Source organism: Glandiceps talaboti, chromosome 14 (assembly GCF_964340395.1).
Source record: "Glandiceps talaboti chromosome 14, keGlaTala1.1, whole genome shotgun sequence".
NCBI lineage: Eukaryota > Metazoa > Hemichordata > Enteropneusta > Spengelidae > Glandiceps > Glandiceps talaboti.
In genome coordinates this window covers 22,113,756-22,135,155 of record NC_135562.1, presented here as the reverse complement: position 1 = coordinate 22,135,155, position 21,400 = coordinate 22,113,756, and the positions used below count along the sequence as shown (strand labels likewise).

Genomic DNA, 21,400 nt, shown 5'->3' with positions numbered 1-21,400 from the left:
TTATGCAGGTATACTATGCGTCTTCAAGTAAAATTTTCCCCCAAAAGTTAAAAACTCATCTTGTTTGGGGGAGGACTACTATGATAATATTTTGCTGGCCCTTTATTGTCATGTCAGGAAAGGCAAAAACTTGACGAAAGCTATTCCAAACATGGACACCAAAGTTGCAAAACCAAAATGGTGCTGTGGAGAGTTAATTTGTGTCTGATCATGGTTCACTCAATGGTCTGATCTTGTAGCAGTATACCATGCAATGTCGAGCAACTCTACATTATAAACACACTCACATACACACAAAGACACAGTACTTGAATTTTGCTTTAGCTGGAGGAATTTGTAGAACATTAGTGCATGAGTTTATTGAATATAGTTCATAAACCATCAACATATAACTTCTTTCGATGGGTTGGCTTAGGTGTATAGTCAATACAACAGTATATATGGACATTTCATGATTTTCATGAGTTGGGAAATGTCCGTTTTTTGGGCAGGTAAGGTGTAATTTAGCAGAAAAATCCACCCAGTTGTGATTCAGATCTGAATCGCTTCCATCTATTTGCAGAGGCATTGTAGCGTTTGCTTCCAGTTAAACATGGGAACAAACAAAAACAAGAAAATACCTCAAAATCACAGCAAAGGCTACAATTATATTGCAGCCTTATATTTAGGGTAGAGGATGCTGTGACTTTGGAATGTCTGAGGCCAGGTCCATTGTTTCACAAATCAAATGTGAAAGAGGACTAAATAACGAACTATCATTGTTAGTGATTTAGAGCAGACTATATTTTGCCAGTGTGAAGCCCCTAAAAGGCTTGGAAGGTATCAATTTTGTTAGGGAATCCCATGTTTAATGTTTACTTATGAATAATTAATTACAATCAGACAGGATTCTATTCCAATCTTTACCAAATTTTCCAATATATATTTTCGATATTGTGTAGTTCTCTTAAAGGAGCAGAATTTACTCGAAAGTGAATGTCCACAGACAGCCCTAATCAGGTCAGTTAAAAGTCACAAAACATTAGCCAATTGTCATAATCTGATTCAGTTGTAGAGTACAGCTAGGTTTCTGGTTAGACCACACCTCATAATCTGATTCAGTCATAGAGTACAGCTAGGTTTCTGGTTAGACTACACCTCATAATCTGATTAAGTTGTAGAGTACAGCTAGGTTTCTGGTTAGACTACACCTCATAATCTGATTCAGTCATAGAGTACAGCTAGGTTTCTGGTTAGACTACATCTCATAATCTGATTCAGTTGTAGAGTACAGCTAGGTTTCTGGTTAGACTACACCTCATAATCTGATTCAGCTGTAGAGTACAGCTAGGTTTCTGGTTAGACTACACCTCATAATCTGATTCAGCTGTAGAGTACAGCTAGGTTTCTGGTTAGACTACACCTCATAATGTGATTCAGTCGTAGAGTACAGCTAGGTTTCTGGTTAGACTACACCTCATAATCTGATTCATTCTGATCTATGCATTCAAATGTAGCAATGTATGAAGTGCATGATTCATAAAAAACCGCTAGACAGCATTCAGAGGCAAATAAACTATCTTTATTGAAAATAAACATGCAAGACCATTGGAAATAAGATTATATGACAAAACCCAATCACGCTGGCACACATCTGAAAAAAACTGCAATCATAGTAATAGCTATTAAAGAGTCCTGTCTGCCTGATGGCATACAAGTTGACCTTTGACCTTCAGTGAAAGTTCCATGAAAAAAAAGATGTACAGAATAAACTGATATCAAGACATATTTAGTGCTTTTAAAATGAAGATTACAATCCTACATCTGAATATGTTAACCAAGTAGAAACAGATGATTAACACTTTGTATGTTACTTATAGTAGTATCATTTCATAACTACAACTATTTTGTATACCTTGTATTTGAATATCTTTACCAACATTTGAATACTTGGCTATACTGTAAATACATGAAGCTGAAGATTATATAAAATCCATACCATCAAATACTGAACATGATTATAATTTTAATGTACATTAATTAATCTACTACATGTACCATTAAAAGTTTACAAATGACATTTAACAGCAATAGTAAGTGATTAAGTCTAGATGCCACACATGGTATCAAATAACCTCTACACCCAGTATAGGTCAAATGATTTGACCATAGACTCTAGTTTTCTATTTCATAATTGCATTTCAATACTATCCTTGTGTGTAAGTTATCGTAGTGTATTCACCTTCTCTGTAGTGAGTGTTTGCAAAATAACAGATTACCATTATATATTACACCTGTATAAGGCAAACAGTTGTCGACTTCCTTTTCAATGTTGACAATGACAAGTTTATCACTATGCCAGAGGTAACACTGACAGAAGTGCTGTATGAGTTTTTGCAACAAACAATTTTGTTTGTGTAATACTATAGGCATCAATATATACACCATGTATACTTGTGTTGACAAATCTACCTTGACCATGACATTCCTTTATAATATTAAAACATTCTGTAAATACTATAATTCAAGATGTGAGTAGTAATTACTTACTTACAACAATAGAACAGTACTCCATACCATATAACAAATCATGTTACTATAGAAACTGATACTGAACTCTACTAAGTGAAGTTAGTAGGAATAAGGTCACCTTTTTGTAATCTAGTTTCAGGTTACTACATAGCCAGGTAGCTTATGGTCATTACATTGTGAGTTATTCAGATATAATGGTAACATAGTCACTTTACACATGTACACTGTAGATGTGTGAGTTATTCAGATAACGGTGACAGTCACTTTACACATGTACACTGTAGATGTGCGAGTTATTCAGATAACGGTGACATAGTCACTTTACACATGTACACTGTAGATGTGTGAGTTATTCAGATAACGGTGACATAGTCACTTTACACATGTACACTGTAGATGTGAGTTATTCAGATAACGGTGACATAGTCACTTTGCACATGTACACTGTAGATGTGTGAGTTATTCAGATATAATGGTGACAGTCACTTTACACATGTACACTGTAGATGTGTGAGTTATTTAGATAACGGTGACATAGTCACTTTACACATGTACACTGTAGATGTGTGAGTTATTCAGATAAAGGTGACATAGTCACTTTACACATGTACACTGTAGATGTGAGTTATTCAGATAACGGTGACATAGTCACTTTAAACATGTACAATGTAGATGTGCGAGTTATTTAGATAACGGTGACATAGTCACTTTACACATGTAAACTGTAGATGTGCGAGTTATTTAGATAACGGTGACATAGTCACTTTACACATGTACACTGTAGATGTGTCAATTATTCAAATAACGGTGACATAGTCACTTTACACATGTACACTGTAGATGTGTCAATTATTCAAATAACGGTGACATAGTCACTTTACATATGTACACTGTAGATGTGTCAATTATTCAAATAACGGTGACATAGTCACTTTACACTTTTTCAAAAAAAAGGTAACTTTACTCTTACTAGTAAATCATGTATTTCATAGAACATTTGAGACAAGAAATTCATTCTATGAAAAAGACTGAATAACAACTGGCTACCCCAACAGCTATCCAAATTTTGTGACATGCTACATAAGTACAATGACAATTTGACTACAATACCCTGACTTGCCTCTAACATTGACATAAATGCTATGGAGAATATTGGCAAAAACTTCCCAAAAACTGCCCCATTCTTTGATTTGTAAACACTGTTTATCTTATCTATTAAATGTAGAAACCCTCATAATAATCAAAATGATGCCATCAACACTGAATGTAGATTCCTGTATATTGACATAGTACATGTAACTGATAACACAGGGTGAGATTAAGCCAACTATATACCGAGTCTAACCACTGTTTTATACCGACATAGTAAAATAAACCCTCACTAAATACAAATCATTGAAGCTACAGTTTGTATTGCATTGTGTGATTTACAGCTGGTAAAATTTACTTTTCACATCATATTTAAATCTATTTTAAATACACAATTGTTGGATTGTTGTTGTTATGGTGCTTTGCAGCTTCATTTTACAGATGGAACTGGTAACATATTGTGATATCTATGGCTGGTAAGGAGGTGGTGTTGGCATGTTGGGTGGTACCTTGATTACAGTATTGTAGGCTGGTGGTCCCAACAAAGCCTGTAATGTATACAACAAACCATGTTTAGTATAATGCAATATACATACAATCCTATGATTTATATTAACAACTTATGTTTTGTACAAGTTAGCAGTCCTTCCAAATTTGAATAAAGCTGTTCAAATTATGAATGAGAACACTTATGATGACAACAGTGCCTGGTGTGATGAAAAGTATGACAATAGTGTCAGGTGTAACATAAGCAAAAGAAAGGTATTTGTTTATAGTGATCAAGGAAATGTTCACAAATAATGAATCTTTCACTCTGAGAAAAAACTTTATTTCAGAATTCTTCTTTCTGTCCAATCAGATTGGAAACAGTTCATGTAACCACAAATTCTGGAGTAACATGCTAAGGACTTCAGGCAATATGAATGACTTACCTCAGTATCCTCTGACTGGTTGAATTGTTGACTGTCACGGTTGATGATGTACTTGTAACAAGCCCAGACAACAGTAATTATGTAAGCCTACAGAAGAAAACAACACAGAAGGAATAAGTTGCTATCTTGTTACCATGTTGGTACCATCACATGGCAGTGTCAATTTCAATTCTACATGCAGGGGTGAACAAATCATTTTGTGAACTGGTGGTCCCCGGACCAGTGCCTTAAAAAATCCAGTGGTCCTGCTGAAAGATTTAGTGGTCCGTGGTCCTTGGTCTCGCTAACATGAAACATTAAATCTTGCCTATGAATCTATATATTTAGACGTACACCACCACTTATAGTTGAACAATACCCAATTTATAATGATAAATATAAAGTTGACATGCTTGGTTTCAGTCAATTGACAATTCTATTATATTTGTAACGGTTATTTTTGACACATCGATGAAACGAAAAATATTGAACGGCGACTTCACTTGGATTTCACGAAGGATTAGAAATTTGACAGAAATATGCGACAAGCACATTGAAAAACAGTTTTACTTGGTAATGATTGCAGTATGATGACAAAAGTTGTACTACGTTTTGTCAAACTCGTCTGGAAAACCCAGATTGCAAGCAAATCTTCACAATTGTACAAAGAAACTGACCCCTTCAAAGTTGATCCTATAAAATCTCACGAAAAAAAAAACTACGAACACATACATTGCCTGACTAGGAGTCCTTGTGTCCATGGTGTGACTGTGTTGAGATAAAATCAAATTTACCAGTTGTCGAGGCTTTGGAAAAAGACCTAGGAACACATACATTGCCTGACTAGAGGGAGTCCGTGTGACGGTATGGAGATAAAATCAAATTCGCCAGTTATCGAGGCTTTGGCAAATATCATATCACAGTGCTAAAATAGATACTTCGTTGACTATCTGTAAGTGTAATCCTAAAATCAGAATGTTCATTTGGTGTCAAGTCATGCTGGTCAGTTGTTTTCCATAGCTCAAAAGATTGACCCATGTCCGTGTTGTCCATTTAAAACTTTACAGCCATTCGCGTTTCAGATGGGTCTAAATTATTTACGAGATGGATAGCCACACATTACACAGCAAATCTACTTGGGAAATGGTCGTTTATTTGAGAGGTACTACCGTAGTGTGGACACTGACGTCCTATGTTTACAGATAGTAACAGATAAGATATCGTGGGAAATGCCTTGGCGCATACCATTTCTGTCTAGGGTTGGTCTTAGCACATTATTTTTAGTTACACCTAAATTACATGCAAGGAGAAAATGAAACAGGTGGTGTATATTTTTGATCGTGTAATGTTTTATCTATTACAAAGTAAACGATAATAAGCAGCATAAATGCTCAGATTTGGAGTGCATTTGTGTTATGTGTCTAACAAGCAACCCACACACCCGAAATGGAATGAGCAACATGTGTGCACACATCTGAGCTCTACATCTGAGGTTCGAGATGACAGTCAGTGATTGCTATCAAAGTATCATGGAAGTACATGTAACTGAGGTTGGCAAAAAATGATGAAACCTTTGTTATTCACTTGCCCAGTGGACAAACTTGGTAACTTTTGTCCCGGACTTTTGTGGGATAACATGAAGTTTGTGCGTCATTTGGATGACTTCATTTCATGAAAAGGGTTCTATTATAAATCATTTGAAGCTCCTTTATGAATAAAAACAATACAATCAATGCTGACAGTATGATAGCAAATAAAATGTTTCGTTTGATACATTTTAATTATTAATTTTATACAATGAAATTATTACTCTTGTCTTCCTAATTCTTGTGTCCCTAAACCGGTATGTCCCTACTAGTAATGATATGAGCCACATGTGCGTTTAGTGTTATCTCCTGTCTATCATTTCACATTGTTGTTGATTCAGTGAAATAAACTACGATGTACGGCCGCTACTATGACGTATTGACGCACCACCAGTCATTCAACTGTCAAAGTTCACGCCCCCTCTCTTTAGCATATTGCTGGTTTGAAGTCGGAAGTCACCTGATAATACTTCATGACCCATCGAAAGGTCATGCAAGGCTTGTAGTTTTAGCTCCATCGTGATCGTATTTCTTGTTTGTTCACATTCAGTTGTTGCTGTTCCTACTTTTTAGCATGATTATTTACAGTTTAAGGTACTGGTCCGACGGACCAGACAAGGTCAAATTTGTGTGGTCCGCCCAAAAAAATCACTGGTCCCGGACCTCGGACCAGTGGATTTGTTCACCCCTGTACATGTATTCTTGAGTTACTGTAAGTTCTTTATTACCAAGTGAGCTATTGTAAGTGCTTCATTACCAAGTGACTTTGTAAGTGCTTCATTACCAAGTGACTTTGTAAGTGCTTCATTACCAAGTGACTTTGTAAGTGCTTCATTACCAAGTGAGCTATTGTAAATGCTTCATTACCAAGTGAGCTATTGTAAGTGCTTCATTACCAAGTGACTTTGTAAGTGCTTCATTACCAAGTGACTTTGTAAGTGCTTCATTACCAAGTGAGCTATTGTAAGTGCTTCATTACCAAGTGACTTTGTAAGTGCTTCATTACCAAGTGACTTTGTAAGTGCTTCATTACCAAGTGACTTTGTAAGTGCTTCATTACCAAGTGAGCTATTGTAAATGCTTCATTACCAAGTGACTTTGTAAGTGCTTCATTACCAAGTGAGCTATTGTAAGTGCTTCATTATCAAGTGACTTTGTAAGTGCTTCATTACCAAGTGACTTTGTAAGTGCTTCATTACCAAGTGAGCTATTGTAAATGCTTCATTACCAAGTGAGCTATTGTAAGTGCTTCATTACCAAGTGAGCTTATTGTAAGTGCTTCATTACCAAGTGAGCTTATTGTAAGTGCTTCATTATCAAGTGACTTTGTAAATGCTTCATTACCAAGTGAGCTATTGTAAATGCTTCATTACCAAGTGAGCTATTGTAAATGCTTCATTACCAAGTGAGCTATTGTAAGTGCTTCATTACCAAGTTTCATTGAAAACCTACATGTACATATTATATACACCATACCACTGATGATTATCAAATCTAATTTCTAAATTCTTATGATATTATGATACTTGTCTCAGCTAGATTTCCAGATTTCACAAGGACTTGCTAACTGTTGATCAAGCTTGACTGAATCCAAATTTGTACATCACATTGAAATACTGTGTCATTCAAATGTAGGATAAGTGGTGGAGTACATGTATTAGAGAATATTGTCAAAGATTTAACGAATGTATAGAGGAATTATAACAATGAGATAGTGTCTATATTTAAGTTTGTAGTCTTATGACTTGTCTATTTTGACTTATTTGAAATGAACAACATTAGGCAAAATGGCTAATGGTTTTCAAAGCTGATCACACAGTATTGGTCAATGTATTGGTCATACTTTTTGATCATTTTTCTTACCTTGATTGTCATCACTAGAAGGAAGGTAATGATGGAAATAAGCACCATCCATTGGTTGCTGTAGTCCTGGGTTCCAAATTGCTCCTTCATTTTGTTATACCATTCTTGATTGTATGGGAAATTCTGTCACAAAACAAAAGTGGTACAAAGACAATACAGCTATCATTATGTCAATTTATGAATACAATACAGTTATCAGTATGAAAAAAGGTCTTCATAGAAGACACATACCCAAAAGGCATTGGTACTGCAGCAACGAATACACATAACTTGATTTTGATAATTGACCATGAAGACCAAACCCAAGGTCAGAGGTCAATGTCTTTAAAAAGAACTTGCACTTGATAATATGGAGTCTCCACATGTATGTATTGCAGTTATTGATTTATGCAGTAAATGCTGATTTTTAGTACAGTTGAACTTAGGTTCAGTCATGCTACAGGCATAGCAAAGTGCCTGTCTGTCGGTCTGTCTGTGTGTCTGAAATTTGATGGGAACATTCTTAGAATTGTTCATAACATGATGATCCCATCAGTGATATGCAAATCAGGAAAAAACATGCAACTTTGGTCAAAAACCTTTAATTCCAAAACTACTGAGCAAATAGGCCATTGCAGACCTGTGGTTCTGCTGGCGCTCATAATTTTGTAAATTGCGAATTTTTGGGACGTTTACGATTTCTTTCAGCGAGTGAGTAGTAAAATTTATGACAGAATTACAATTATACTAGACAGTCATACAGCGTCTGGGAACCTAAACACGCCAATGTAACTGCAAAGCATTTTTAGCTCACATAAGCTTTAAATTTGTTTCACGTTTCATGATTGGCCAGTAAATTCAGAGTGTTTATATTAACCCTTTAAGGGCGGAAACTCGATATATCGGGTCTAACGGTACCTAACCTTTGACCTCAGCATCATTTCATCATTGACGTAGTGTTATTCTAGAGCTTTCCAGTGAATATGCAACATGGCGGCCATGACATGTGGCTTGGAAGTTTGACGGCCGATCCAAAACAAATTTCCCAATAGAAAATTGAAATTTTAAAAATGACAGCCAAGTCATTACGGGAGAGGAGGCAAGTAGACTATGGAGACTGTTATTTATGAAGTGACAGGAACAATGTTAACCAAGGTGAAGGTTCAACTCTTTGATTACCTCAGTGAATGGGTTCAACCTAACTCCGGGTAAATCATGGCCAAAGGCCAAATTTACGTGATTTTGAAAAACTGAGTCTTCAAAATTTTTGAAGCAGAGTCCAGTAATGACTATTTCCTTGGCTTCAATGAACAAGAAATTGATGCCACTTGTACAGAAAATAACCCGTGTCAATCTAGTATGAACAACAACAATGGACGTGGTCATTCTCTGACATGTACACATCTAGTCGATTACCATAACAACAACAACAAATGAAATGCTTGGCAGTATGATCCGTCCATGACATTTGCATCTAGATACATGTATATGCTTGCAAGTGTCTGTCCATGACATTTGCATGGAACTACATGATGCCCTGTGAATAAATGTTCTCCATCAACTAATTTGTTATTTTCATGATTTTATTGCGTGATAGAATGTTGGACATGATAAAATGCATGACTCTGATCATTAGGAGAGCAGTAAAAGTATCCAAACACTAGGTGAATATCTTCTGAAAAAGATATTTATGAATTTAACAGCAGCCATTTTGAATATTTAATTAGGTCATCTGGGTCATAAATGATAATTTTTGAAGATAATGTAAATCTTGTCATCATCTTGACATCTCCATTCAAAATTATACATTTCATGAGAAAAGATTGTTTCATAGACAATGTTACATCTTGGAAGATGAGGGGACATGTACAGAATGTTGAGCTTACTTGGAGCTCTCTCTAAAACTTTTTATTTTACAAGGAATTTCTTTGTGATTTTGCAGTAAAGTCCCTGTAATATTGCAAAATAGTGAATTCTTAGTGTAATGAAAGGTGAAATTTCAATGATCAAGCTGTCAAACCTAACATTTCAATCAAGAATAGTTAAAAAATGGGGCTAAAAGCACTTACTGGCAACCATTTTGAATATATAATTAGGTAATGTAGCAAAATTGCAACATTTTATATACAATGTTGCACTTGTTTTGTATTCCTTATTTAATGACCTTTCCAAATATATATAGATATATGGGGGTTAAATCATCAAATTTCCCCAATAGTCATACACAAAAGTGCATAGACCCCCCCCCCCCCCCCCCCCCCATGGGGTTCCCCTTGCTAAAAACATTGAGATACTGAAAAATTAGTGAGACCTGACAGCATGGGTACCAGTAAATGATAAAGTTATCAATAAGTCAATATACACATAATAGTGACTTACCATACCATCTCCATCTGGATATGCAGTAAACCAATTGATGGCAGTCAGACAGGATAAGACAAAGTCAAACAGTTGTAGACAAAAGAATGGCAGTAGATATCCAGCACGATGCTACAAGATGATGAACAGACAGACAGACAGTCATAGGACAATGCACAGTACATTTGTATTCTTGTTAACAACTCTTATAACAGTAGGCAAATATAAACTCAACTTACCATAGAGGATGAACTATCGTAAGTACATGTAAATATAGCTTACCTGTCTGTGTTATACTAATTATGGAGGGAAAAGGTACCTGCTACTTTATACAACATCAGATATCCAAATTCAATAACTAGTTTGTCAATGTACATCATCCATGTAGTGATATAATTTGATACAAGTATCTCACCTTCATTGCTCCACAAAGCAGCATACATGTCACCAAAAACATACAGAATGTGATGATAAATGCTACAGACAGGTCAGCTGTTAGAAAAATATTTACAAAATGTAGTTACTCACAAACAATTGTTTGTAATTAATATCATTGTTAATGTTACTGTACTACATTGTATAAGGTACAAGTCTTTGTTGAAGATTGGATTGTATTACCCAACATTATGACTCATTAATTCATCATCCAAATTTTAGGACAAATAAAATATGGCAGCCATTCAGTTTAAGGACTATGAAGGTCATCCATAGATGACATAGATGTAGCCCCCCCCCCCCCCCCTTTCAAATGTGACTGAATGGAGACATGATTTAAAAGAAATTAGTGGCAACAATAAGTACTACAAAGTGTCTGTGATAATGAAGGGAATTGCTGAATTTCAGTAACTGACCCTGAAGATTCAGGTCTAGATCTAAAAAGAAAGTAATATGTAATGTAGTCTCCATGTACAGTGCAGCTCACATAAAACATCACCTGAGTGCGCACATCACAAAAGGATCATTCTTGCACAATTGGGGTGCTAACAATGCATTGATGCACTGTTGTTGTTGCACCATCAAAAATGTACATTGTTCATGATTAGATTACGTTTTTGTAGCTTAGCAAGGAGGTACCCCATGATCAGATGGTAAAAACTCATTACAGCTCTTAATGAAAGCTGTGTGGCTACAACTGTCATCCTAAAGCTATCACAACAATTGACATTTAGTGCTCTTCTGTCACTTATTATTTAAACATGCAACTTTGGATATTATTCACGACTTACCATGATACAAACTGGATTTTGAAAATGAAAATGGTGCCTATATTGTGAGTAAGGCAGATTTGGTAAACCATCCTACATGTACATGTATTTGTATACATTACTGATAAACAAGTTATAAGTTCAAGTGCATGCATGGTTTGGGTTGGTAAAAGTATTGTAAACTTGAGTAGATTTACAACTACAAATGTACATTTACATGAAGTTATGGCAATAAAGAAAGTAATACATACATTTCAAACATAAACTAATCTCAAGAACAATACATAAAATAAGTAGTTATAACTCACAAGTGGTGTGTTTTTCCTCATATATCACATCTGTCTCAATCAGTTGTTTCTCAATAATACCGCCATATACAATTAGGTAGCCAAGACAGACCATAACAAACACCTGCATGGTCTGAAATAAAGGAAAAATACATTAGAAAAAATTAGATGTCTGACCACAAGATACAATATGTCCCTTGTTCTGTATTACCATGAAAGTAGAAAGGGCTGTGACTAAATGACTCTATCGTCATGGTATCACCAATGCACAACATTTGAAAAGTTACATGAAATGGCACAAAGTGCCTGGGAGATGAACACATGGACTCAAGTTGATGATTGCTGGAAGGTCAAGGTCTTTTAATAATGCTTCCAATTGTAGATGCCAAGGTAAAAATGTAGTTAAAAATGAAAACCTCAGTCAACACTTTATTGCCTCAGTTGTTGTTCTAATACTACAGTACTACATGCAGTAGATAAATAGAAGCAGTTTTACTGTCTGTAAACAGTAGAAGTATAACTGATAAGTGTCTTGTTTATGACAAGTGTCTTGTTTATGTTTGGACAGGAAACTACATTGCACTTACAACAGACTATCGTTGAATCTAACCAAACTAGTGAAGTGAGTGTCTTCAAATACAAAAATGTAGTACATGAATAAAGCAGATACACAATGTACAAATGTATACTGTTCTTGTGTGTTGAACTAACTGGTGGCTTGAATGTACAAATGTAGTTAAAATATATATTATCCTTATCTCATAGTATGTATACTTCAAGTATGAATCATATCATTGATGTATATGTTTCTCTGACATGGATGTATTACTGATTGGATCCGTGATCATCCATGTCTTGGGTAGACTTTTTCTCAGTGCAATTATCTGTATAGAAAAGACATATGTAGCCTCTTGTCCCAACAAACACAGATAAAAACAAACACTCAACATAAACAAAACAATAAAAGTGCTGCTATCTATCTGATCTACTAAAACACTACTGTGGCAATGTTGCAGGTTGATAGGATAAGATTACATTTAATCATATACTGTCTTTGTATTAAAATTATGGGGCAAACTAATTTTTTTTGACAAATATGACTGCCTTCAGCCATACTTGATGAAATAAAATGGTAGTTACTGGCATGGCACATGTCATTATTTTTAATCTCAGGCTCTTTGTGTATTCACATGTATTCCTAGGATCTCAGGCTCTTTGTGTATTCACACGTATTCCTTGGATATAAGGCTCTTTGTGTATTCACCTGTATTCCTAGGATCTCAGGCTCTTTGTGTATTCACACATATTCCTAGGATCTCAGGCTCTTGTGTATTCACATGTATTCCTGGGATCTCAGGCTCTTTGTGTATTCACATGTATTCCTAGGATCTCAGGCTCTTTGTGTATTCACCTGTATTCCTTGGATATAAGGCTCTTTGTGTATTCACACATATTCCTGGGATCTCAGGCTCTTGTGTATTCACATGTATTCCTGGGATCTCAGGCTCTTTGTGTATTCACACGTATTCCTGGGATCTCAGGCTCTTTGTGTATTCACATGTATTCCTGGGATCTCAGGCTCTTTGTGTATTCACACATATTCCTGGGATCTCAGGCTCTTTGTGTATTCACATGTATTCCTAGGATCTCAGGCTCTTTGTGTATTCACACGTATTTCTGGGATCTCAAGCTCTTTGTGTATTCACATGTATTCCTAGGATCTCAGGCTCTTTGTGTATTCACATGTATTCCTAGGATCTCAGGCTCTTTGTGTATTCACACATATTCCTGGGATCTCAGGCTCTTTGTGTATTCACACATATTCCTGGGATCTCAGGCTCTTTGTGTATTCACATGTATTCCTAGGATCTCAGGCTCTTTGTGTATTCACACATATTCCTGGGATCTCAGGCTCTTTGTGTATTCATACGTATTCCTGGGATTTCAGGCTCTTTGTGTATTCACACATATTCCTGGGATCTCAGGCTCTTTGTGTATTCACACGTATTCCTGGGATCTCAGGCTCTTTGTGTATTCACATGTATTCCTGGGATTTCAGGCTCTTTGTGTATTCACACATATTCCTGGGATCTCAGGCTCTTTGTGTATTCACACGTATTCCTGGGATCTCAGGCTCTTTGTGTATTCACATGTATTCCTGGGATCTCAGGCTCTTTGTGTATTCACACATATTCCTGGGATCTCAGGCTCTTTGTGTATTCACACGTATTCCTGGGATCTCAGGCTCTTTGTGTATTCACATGTATTCCTGGGATTTCAGGCTCTTTGTGTATTCACACATATTCCTGGGATCTCAGGCTCTTTGTGTATTCACACATATTCCTGGGATCTCAGGCTCTTTGTGTATTCACATGTATTCCTGGGATTTCAGGCTCTTTGTGTATTCACACATATTCCTGGGATCGCAGGCTCTTTGTGTATTCACACATATTCCTGGGATCTCAGGCTCTTTGTGTATTCACACGTATTCCTGGGATCTCAGGCTCTTTGTGTATTCACACGTATTCCTGGGATCTCAGGCTCTTTGTGTATTCACACATATTCCTGGGGAATGAGTAGTAGTAGTAGTAAAATTTAAGGACAGGGTAGCCAGGAAACAACAGAAGCTGATTTACACCTGGGTCCTATTACCACACACAAAAAAAACATTACATATGGTACCACACAAAAAAGAGATTACAAACAATGCGAAAGCAACGTCAAGACAAGATGAAAAAGCAACAATATCAATAGATAAATTTACACCGCCATCCAGTTACACCATACTGGAAGTCATCCTCTCTGACATAATATAATTTATGTATGTATTTCTAAAAGAATGCCTTATATGTGTTGGTAGACTGTTCCATAAAACAGCTCCAGAGTATTTAAAGGTTCTCTTGCCAAAATTACTGCTAATTCTCGACACATACATATTGAGATTGGATCTTTGTCTATCTAGTGGAATAGTTATGTACTTCATCAAACTACCTGACCTATTTAGTAAGATACAGAGGTGTTAATTTATGAAGAACTTTAAAATAAATGCATGACTTCTGAAAAGCAAAACACTCATTACATGACAACCAATTTAAACTCTCTAACATAGTAAAAGAGTGGGTCCTCGGCCCACACTGAAGGATTATCCTGGCTGCTCTATTCTGGAGCCTCTGAAGTCTGGTCAGCAAAGTCGTACCACTGTTTGATCACACTACTGCAGTGTAGTCAAACAGTAGCAGTACCATCGCATTATAAAGCATCTTTGTAGTATCAAATGTAAGATATGGTCTTACCCTCCTAAGCACAAACCAGCCTTTGTATCAAATGTAAGATATGGTCTTACCCTCCTAAGCACAAACCAGCCTTTGTGAATTGATTAAATCTGATTTTATTGAACACAAAATGTATTGGATTTCCTGTGCAATGTGTTGGTGAATGCAGATTAGATTTACTCAACTCAAGGGATCAGAATGTAACAGCTGGCAGACATGTTGCAATGCAGTGGCACTGTGCCATGAAAAACATTGTACAGTAAACGTGTCATCTCATTCATATATCTATTAATTGTAACTGTCATTCATCATCTAAACTTTATTTTTGTGTATCAAATAGCTTTTCAGAACAAAATACATTAAAATAATGTTTTCATCTTGAGATCTGCCATCATTTTGCTGCATACACAACATGCACAAATGTATATATCTTTGTATAATGTATTAGACAACTGTTATTACTGGGTAGTTCTATTTATACATTATGTTGTGCCTTGAATTGTCATTTTGCTGCATACTATTGAAATACTATTGTGACACCCACAATACATGATGATGTACATTTTGTACATGTATACTTCTACAAGTAGTTTCAAACTAATATATACAAATTGCTTTCAATATCTACAACTAAATAACATCTGTGATCTTTTCTCTGTACATACATGATGTAGTGTGCTGTAGTTTCCATAAATATGACACAGAAATTATGCTCTTTGAATTTACAGATTAGATATTTTGTTATTAACAATACACACAGTTTTTAGTTTTACTTCTCAGACAATATGGAATATTCTTTTGTAAATTATAGTTGAATTCTTATAAATACATCCCTCGGGTCAAGACAAGTTCATGTAAATATATGTCCCTGGCAGGATTCGGGTTTTATAAGAGCATGCCCTCTTCATTGCACATCATTGGGTCAGTGCTAGTAGATGCAAGACGTAATGAGACGTAGTGATTTCAATGCAGACATAAGTACAAGATATACCATAATAAACACAAACACTTCCGGGTCTATGCGGCAAGTCCCGTGTCCGCCATTTTGGAAATTATCAACATAACAAAATATTGTGGACACCATCCCTACATCCATTTTGGTATATTTTACGATTTATCAACTTAGGACTGATAAAGATATATTCAAATTCAATGAAAAGTTATACTAATACAAATAAATATGCTGAGATATTAGAGAACATTACCAGAAAGAACAGACCAATAAGTATCGTCCCGGTACGGACATGGCAGAAAAGACAACATGTAGGGTCATTCTGCCTACGTTGCGTTACGACACCCATCGTACACGGGTTGTTTATGTGTTATTCCCGTCCGCTCTCCTTTCCAAATTCCAGTACCAAACGCACTACCTCACTTCACACTCAAAGGTTGACTTTCTTGTAACTAGAACACTTCTGACATTAGCGTTTACTGGTGTGAATATAAGTATGTCGTCATCAATGTAGGAACTACTTTCATCACTATTTGCATAACAAATATCACTTCGCAATTACCATGAAGTACGATAACTGTCGATTGAATTGACTTTTGTACGATGTAACAATTTTGTACCGATTATCTTTGAAGTGTCGAAAGTGTTTTCATTTTATATATAAAGTAATATATCCTTCTGTTAAATTATAAATCGCACATTCTCCTAGTTGAACTACATGATTTGAGCGTAATAACACAAAATTTATGACATAAACATACATTTTCTATTTTCAGAATCAAAACATAGCGCTAGTCGACTCTGATCCTGTACTTGTTTCTGTTTTGTGGGCGTATACTTTCAGTAGTTACGTTTTAGTTCATTGAAGTTTTAATCCTGAAACATCAGCTATCTACCCATAATACATCCATGATTGGACTCAGTACATTTCGTCTCAACTTTTTCTTTTGATTTTATTCAAAGGTATACGAACAGTTAAACATTTTACTAGGGACATTGCAAAATTTACTGCAGGCGGGGGGGGAGGAGAATATGGGTGTGTGAAGAGATGGGCACGACAATTCTGATGGTCTGAAAGACAATGGGGAGGGGGAGAAAATTTTGCTAATAGTTTCAGACAAGTTCAACCTCAGGAGTGGTCGTTTACCAAAGTACTATTGCAAAATCAAAAAGTGTTGATATACAAAGATAATTGATACAAAATTGCAATATGTCATTGAAGGACATCACAAACTTGACATTGATCGATATGGAGAGTGTAACAGATCAGACAGTCCTGATTTTTGGAAATCTACACATGTTTAGGGACCGGTCAGTTTCTTCGGCCGGGGTGGATTTGTGAGGGGGGGGGGGTCACCCTGTTTTTGAAATTGGCACTAGGGGGGTCATGCTGTTTTCAAAATTGTGGATAGGGGGGGTCATTGTGTGATGGAAGAAACAAAATCCTTTTTCTACAATGGCATATAGCCATGTCTGAAAGGTGGTACATGTAAATATTTGTTCTTAGGCTGCTTTCACAAAAACTTGTTGGGGGGGATTCTAGGGGGGGGGCTTGAAAATATATGGATAGTGTGTGTGGGGAGGGGGTTACCTGAAAACATGTTATGGGTTGTAGGGGGGGGGGTACCTGAAAATAAATTGACATCATGACTTTTCAAACATGGGAAAATAAGCTTTTAAAATGTTGGTCTTCCTTTTTCAACAACAACAACAACAACAACAACAACTACAAACAACAGTTGCTCACAAGTTTGTAAAATGAAAACAAAAACAGTCAAATTTTAATTTTCTTTTAATAAACTGTTAATGTAATGATAAATTGAAATGGGCGAATTGAGTGGTACAGATTGTTTTTGTCTGAAAATACCAGTGTCTTTCATGTACACTACTATCTACTGGAATTTGGTTCATTTAATGTGTGAAATTACCTTTACACTGTACTGAAAATATTCTTTGTGACATGACTGTGTTTTGGTTTGTGGTTATCACAATGATATGTAACTTTTTCATGTAAATTCTTACTAGTATTAAATGACAGACAAATATGACAGACAACATTTTACATTTGCAGCTCTTGGAAGTTAAAAAAAAAGAGTTGGAAAAGGTTCATCTCAGCCTGCCATCAAAATGTAAAAGATGCACCTGCACTAAAACATACTTGACAAGTATCAAAAGCTTCTGTGCAAGGTATTTTTTCATCCTATAGATATGACTATAATTTTCAACATAAACTTTTAATAACACATTCTAGAATTTCCTAGAATTAGCATATTGGCAACGTCTGCTACATGTGAAACAGAAGACAATATCTCACAAGCTGAGTTAACAGAGAAAAAGTAAAATAAGTTTTTTGCACATACTTTTCAACTTTGCATGAATATACTATTACTTGTAAATATAAAGATAAATAAATAAACTTTGACATAACTCTCAATATAAAGTTACCCTAAAGATATATGGCAGGAATGAGGTAGTGAACTGAAACAATATGAGCAAATACTCCAATATAGTCTCAATAAACATTTTCATAAAGTAGTGTTTGCACAAACAGTGGATTTCTTTTGGAATGCTTAAAACATATCTCTGTAAAACATATCTGAAGTACCGTTCCAACTATGAAATTCCAGCTGTGGCAGGAATGCACAAAATATACAAAGTTGAGGCTGTAAGATGCCACTATTATCAATCTAAAGAAAGTGAGAGTGATTTGTCATCTGATGACAGTGGCAGTGAGAATGATGATACAGCTAGTTTCAACTCTGATGAAGTTGAAGGAGAAATTGGGTCTGATGATGATGATGACAATGCTATGTTTATATACACAAGATCTGGAAGGAGAGCTACCACTTGGAAATCAAAAATTTAAATGAACACATTCTGAGACTTTGTTTAAAATCCTGCATTCACCTTTGTAATGTAATGTCAAAACCAGTCCAATAATCAGGCACTTTAATACAAGGTAAATGTATTACCAGGTTCATTAAGATATACAATTACTATGATAATAGGGCCATCTTAATTATTATTATTACCACTAATATATATCACTTGATTCCTATTCTGTTAGATGAAATGTGGCTGGCATTTTTGAGTCATACATTTATTTTCTTTTGACATTATATTGAACTCATTTACATCAAACAAGAACGGGATACATGGCAATGCATTTTATTAAGAGTTTTTTCAGTGTTATTTAGACCAATTTGATTTCTTTTAGCACACATTTAGGAAACTGAACTGGAACAATTCAGTATAAAACTCTCTTTAGATAACATGTGCATCACAATATTTGCAAATACAACTAAAATGACATTCAACTGTAACACTACTAGTATAATGTACTAATACAATATTGAACAGAAAACAAAGAGTCAGTTGGTCTGCTGATCATTTTACAAGAGTTATTCAAAGTGTAATTCATTTACAAGTATGTGTGTATATATATATTGTGTGTATATATATACACACAATATATGAATTGATTATATATATAATGGACAAAGTTGATATTAAGTGTATTATGTACAGTTTTGTACTTGGTATGGAATGTTAATGCACAGGAAGAGTATTCCAACAAAATTTATTCGGGTGGGGGTACTTGAAAATTTATTCGGGAGGGGGGTACTTGAAATATTTGGGGCTTTGGCAGGGGGGGGGGTACTTGAAAAATTTTGGAATATGGCAGGGGGGGGGAATTGAAAAAAAATTAGGGTTTTACAAAAAATCTCCCGACCCCCCCCCCCCCCCCTAACAAGTTTTTGTGAAAGCAGCCTTATCCCTGTTTCTTACATGAATTCTTTAATATTACTTATTAGTTCAAACATAACTATACATATACATGTATTACCTAGCTACCACGCTAGTTACAGAACATGTCGTTTAAATGCTTGGCTGTTTCACAATCAGTGCTTCACTTATATTGCACTTTGGGGCAAAAGTGAACTTGAAGGTTTCGTAATGGTAATCTTCATACATAGTTTATAAAAGAAGTTAATCCAAAATGTTCTACTCTTCACCATGAACTTGTCAGAAGGGATTAATACACTTTCTATTTTGGACACTACATGTTCTTGACACTACAAATCACCACATCTCATCAGATTCCAGTTTCTATTATACACTAGGTATGACCACCTAAAGTTCTCTAACATACCAGTGACTTTACTATACATGCAATATTAATGCCCCTATACCAATGTTACGGGGCCATTTTTATGTGACATGGGAAACTCATTTAAAACTTACATTTACGTTAGCTATTCGAAGCTTGGAAATATTACCTCAAAGGCTATGAATAACCTAAACATTGCCTTTAATAGAAGCAAAAAACTGCAGATCTGCCAGGGGGAAACCCCAAGGACTCCCTCACCCCAGAGGTCACTCATGCATTCAACCAACAATCAGATACACCAACAACCCTTTTACTGTCATAATGATATTAAACCTTTCTTAAATATTTTCTCCCAATTGTAATTTGAGATAATATTGTCTTTTGAAGATGTGAAATGTTTGCCAAGGTAGTCTAAAATAGCCATAAACTCCAAATCTCCCCTCCTACCAATGATACTACCATTTGATGTGCTGACCTTTACTACATGTATATAATGATGCTATTCAACTTTTTAATAACATATTTCAACCCTATGTAAGTTATAAAGAGTAGTTTCTGATACCTGGTGGTGCTGTCTTGTAAAGCATGGATTGAGTTATTGCTTGAAAGGGTCTGAATAGCCTAAATATTGGCTTTAAGAGTAAAATCTCCAGGGCTTCTAAAGGGACACCCCCTTGAACCCCCCCCCCCCCCCACATGAGGTTGACATATCCCAGTCTCAAGTTCTTCCCCTCTTACTGTCAAGATGTTATCAAAGTATATTTCAAAAGTATTTCAACCCTATGTAGTTACTTGTTACATGTTGGTGCTGTTTTGTAAAGCTTGGAAATTATTGTCTGAATGGGTCTGAATAGTCTCAAAATTGACTTTTCAGAGTAATAAACCTCCAGGGCTTCTAGAGGAGAGGGAGACCCCTAGGACCCCCCCCCCCATAAGAGATGTACATAATCCCTTCTCAGGCTTTCCCCTTCCTTTCACTGTCAAGATGCTATTAAACTCCTTTTGGAATATATTTACCCTGTGTAGTCAATAATTATAATTATGATAGTGCTCACCCGGAATCTTATAAAGTAGTTGCAAGACAGTCAAGCAGACCATACTGAGTCACGATTAAAAAATGTCATATGTGAATATTATATATAGGGGGGGGGGGGGTCATCATGTTTTAGAATTAAGTGATAGGGGGGTCAGCCTGTTTTTGGTTTTACAGATAGGGGGGGGGGTTCAGTGACTTTTTGTCGGCCTGATTTAAGAATCCCCCCCCAGGCTGGAGAAA

The 21,400-nt window shown here is 35.8% G+C and overlaps 1 protein-coding gene across 1 annotated transcript; it reads right to left on the bottom strand.

Annotated features, from left to right (window-relative positions):
• Positions 1–1,539: 1,539 nt before the first annotated feature.
• LOC144445989 (lysosomal-associated transmembrane protein 4A-like) lies at positions 1,540–16,518 on the bottom strand. The gene is made up of 7 exons (XM_078135653.1): positions 16,267–16,518; positions 11,811–11,922; positions 10,713–10,789; positions 10,319–10,429; positions 7,961–8,083; positions 4,533–4,619; positions 1,540–4,148 (listed from the first exon to the last, which is right to left on the bottom strand). Exons 1-7 carry the CDS (start codon positions 16,360–16,362, stop codon positions 4,068–4,070), a joined length of 687 nt encoding a protein of 228 aa, XP_077991779.1. The 5' UTR covers positions 16,363–16,518; the 3' UTR covers positions 1,540–4,067.
• Positions 16,519–21,400: the final 4,882 nt, after the last annotated feature.

What these genes read in the sequence shown, in the direction of transcription:
- LOC144445989 (XM_078135653.1), bottom strand. Translation starts at nt 16,362, where the DNA reads ATGGGTGTCGTAACGCAACGTAGGCAGAATGACCCTACATGTTGTCTT. An exon ending in TGAGGAAAAACACACCACTT is followed by an intron (nt 10,790 to 11,810) that starts GTGAGTTATAAC and finishes TTTTTCTAACAG; the next exon opens with CTGACCTGTCTGTAGCATTT. An exon ending in TTCTAGTGATGACAATCAAG is followed by an intron (nt 4,620 to 7,960) that starts GTAAGAAAAATG and finishes TTTCTTCTGTAG; the next exon opens with GCTTACATAATTACTGTTGT.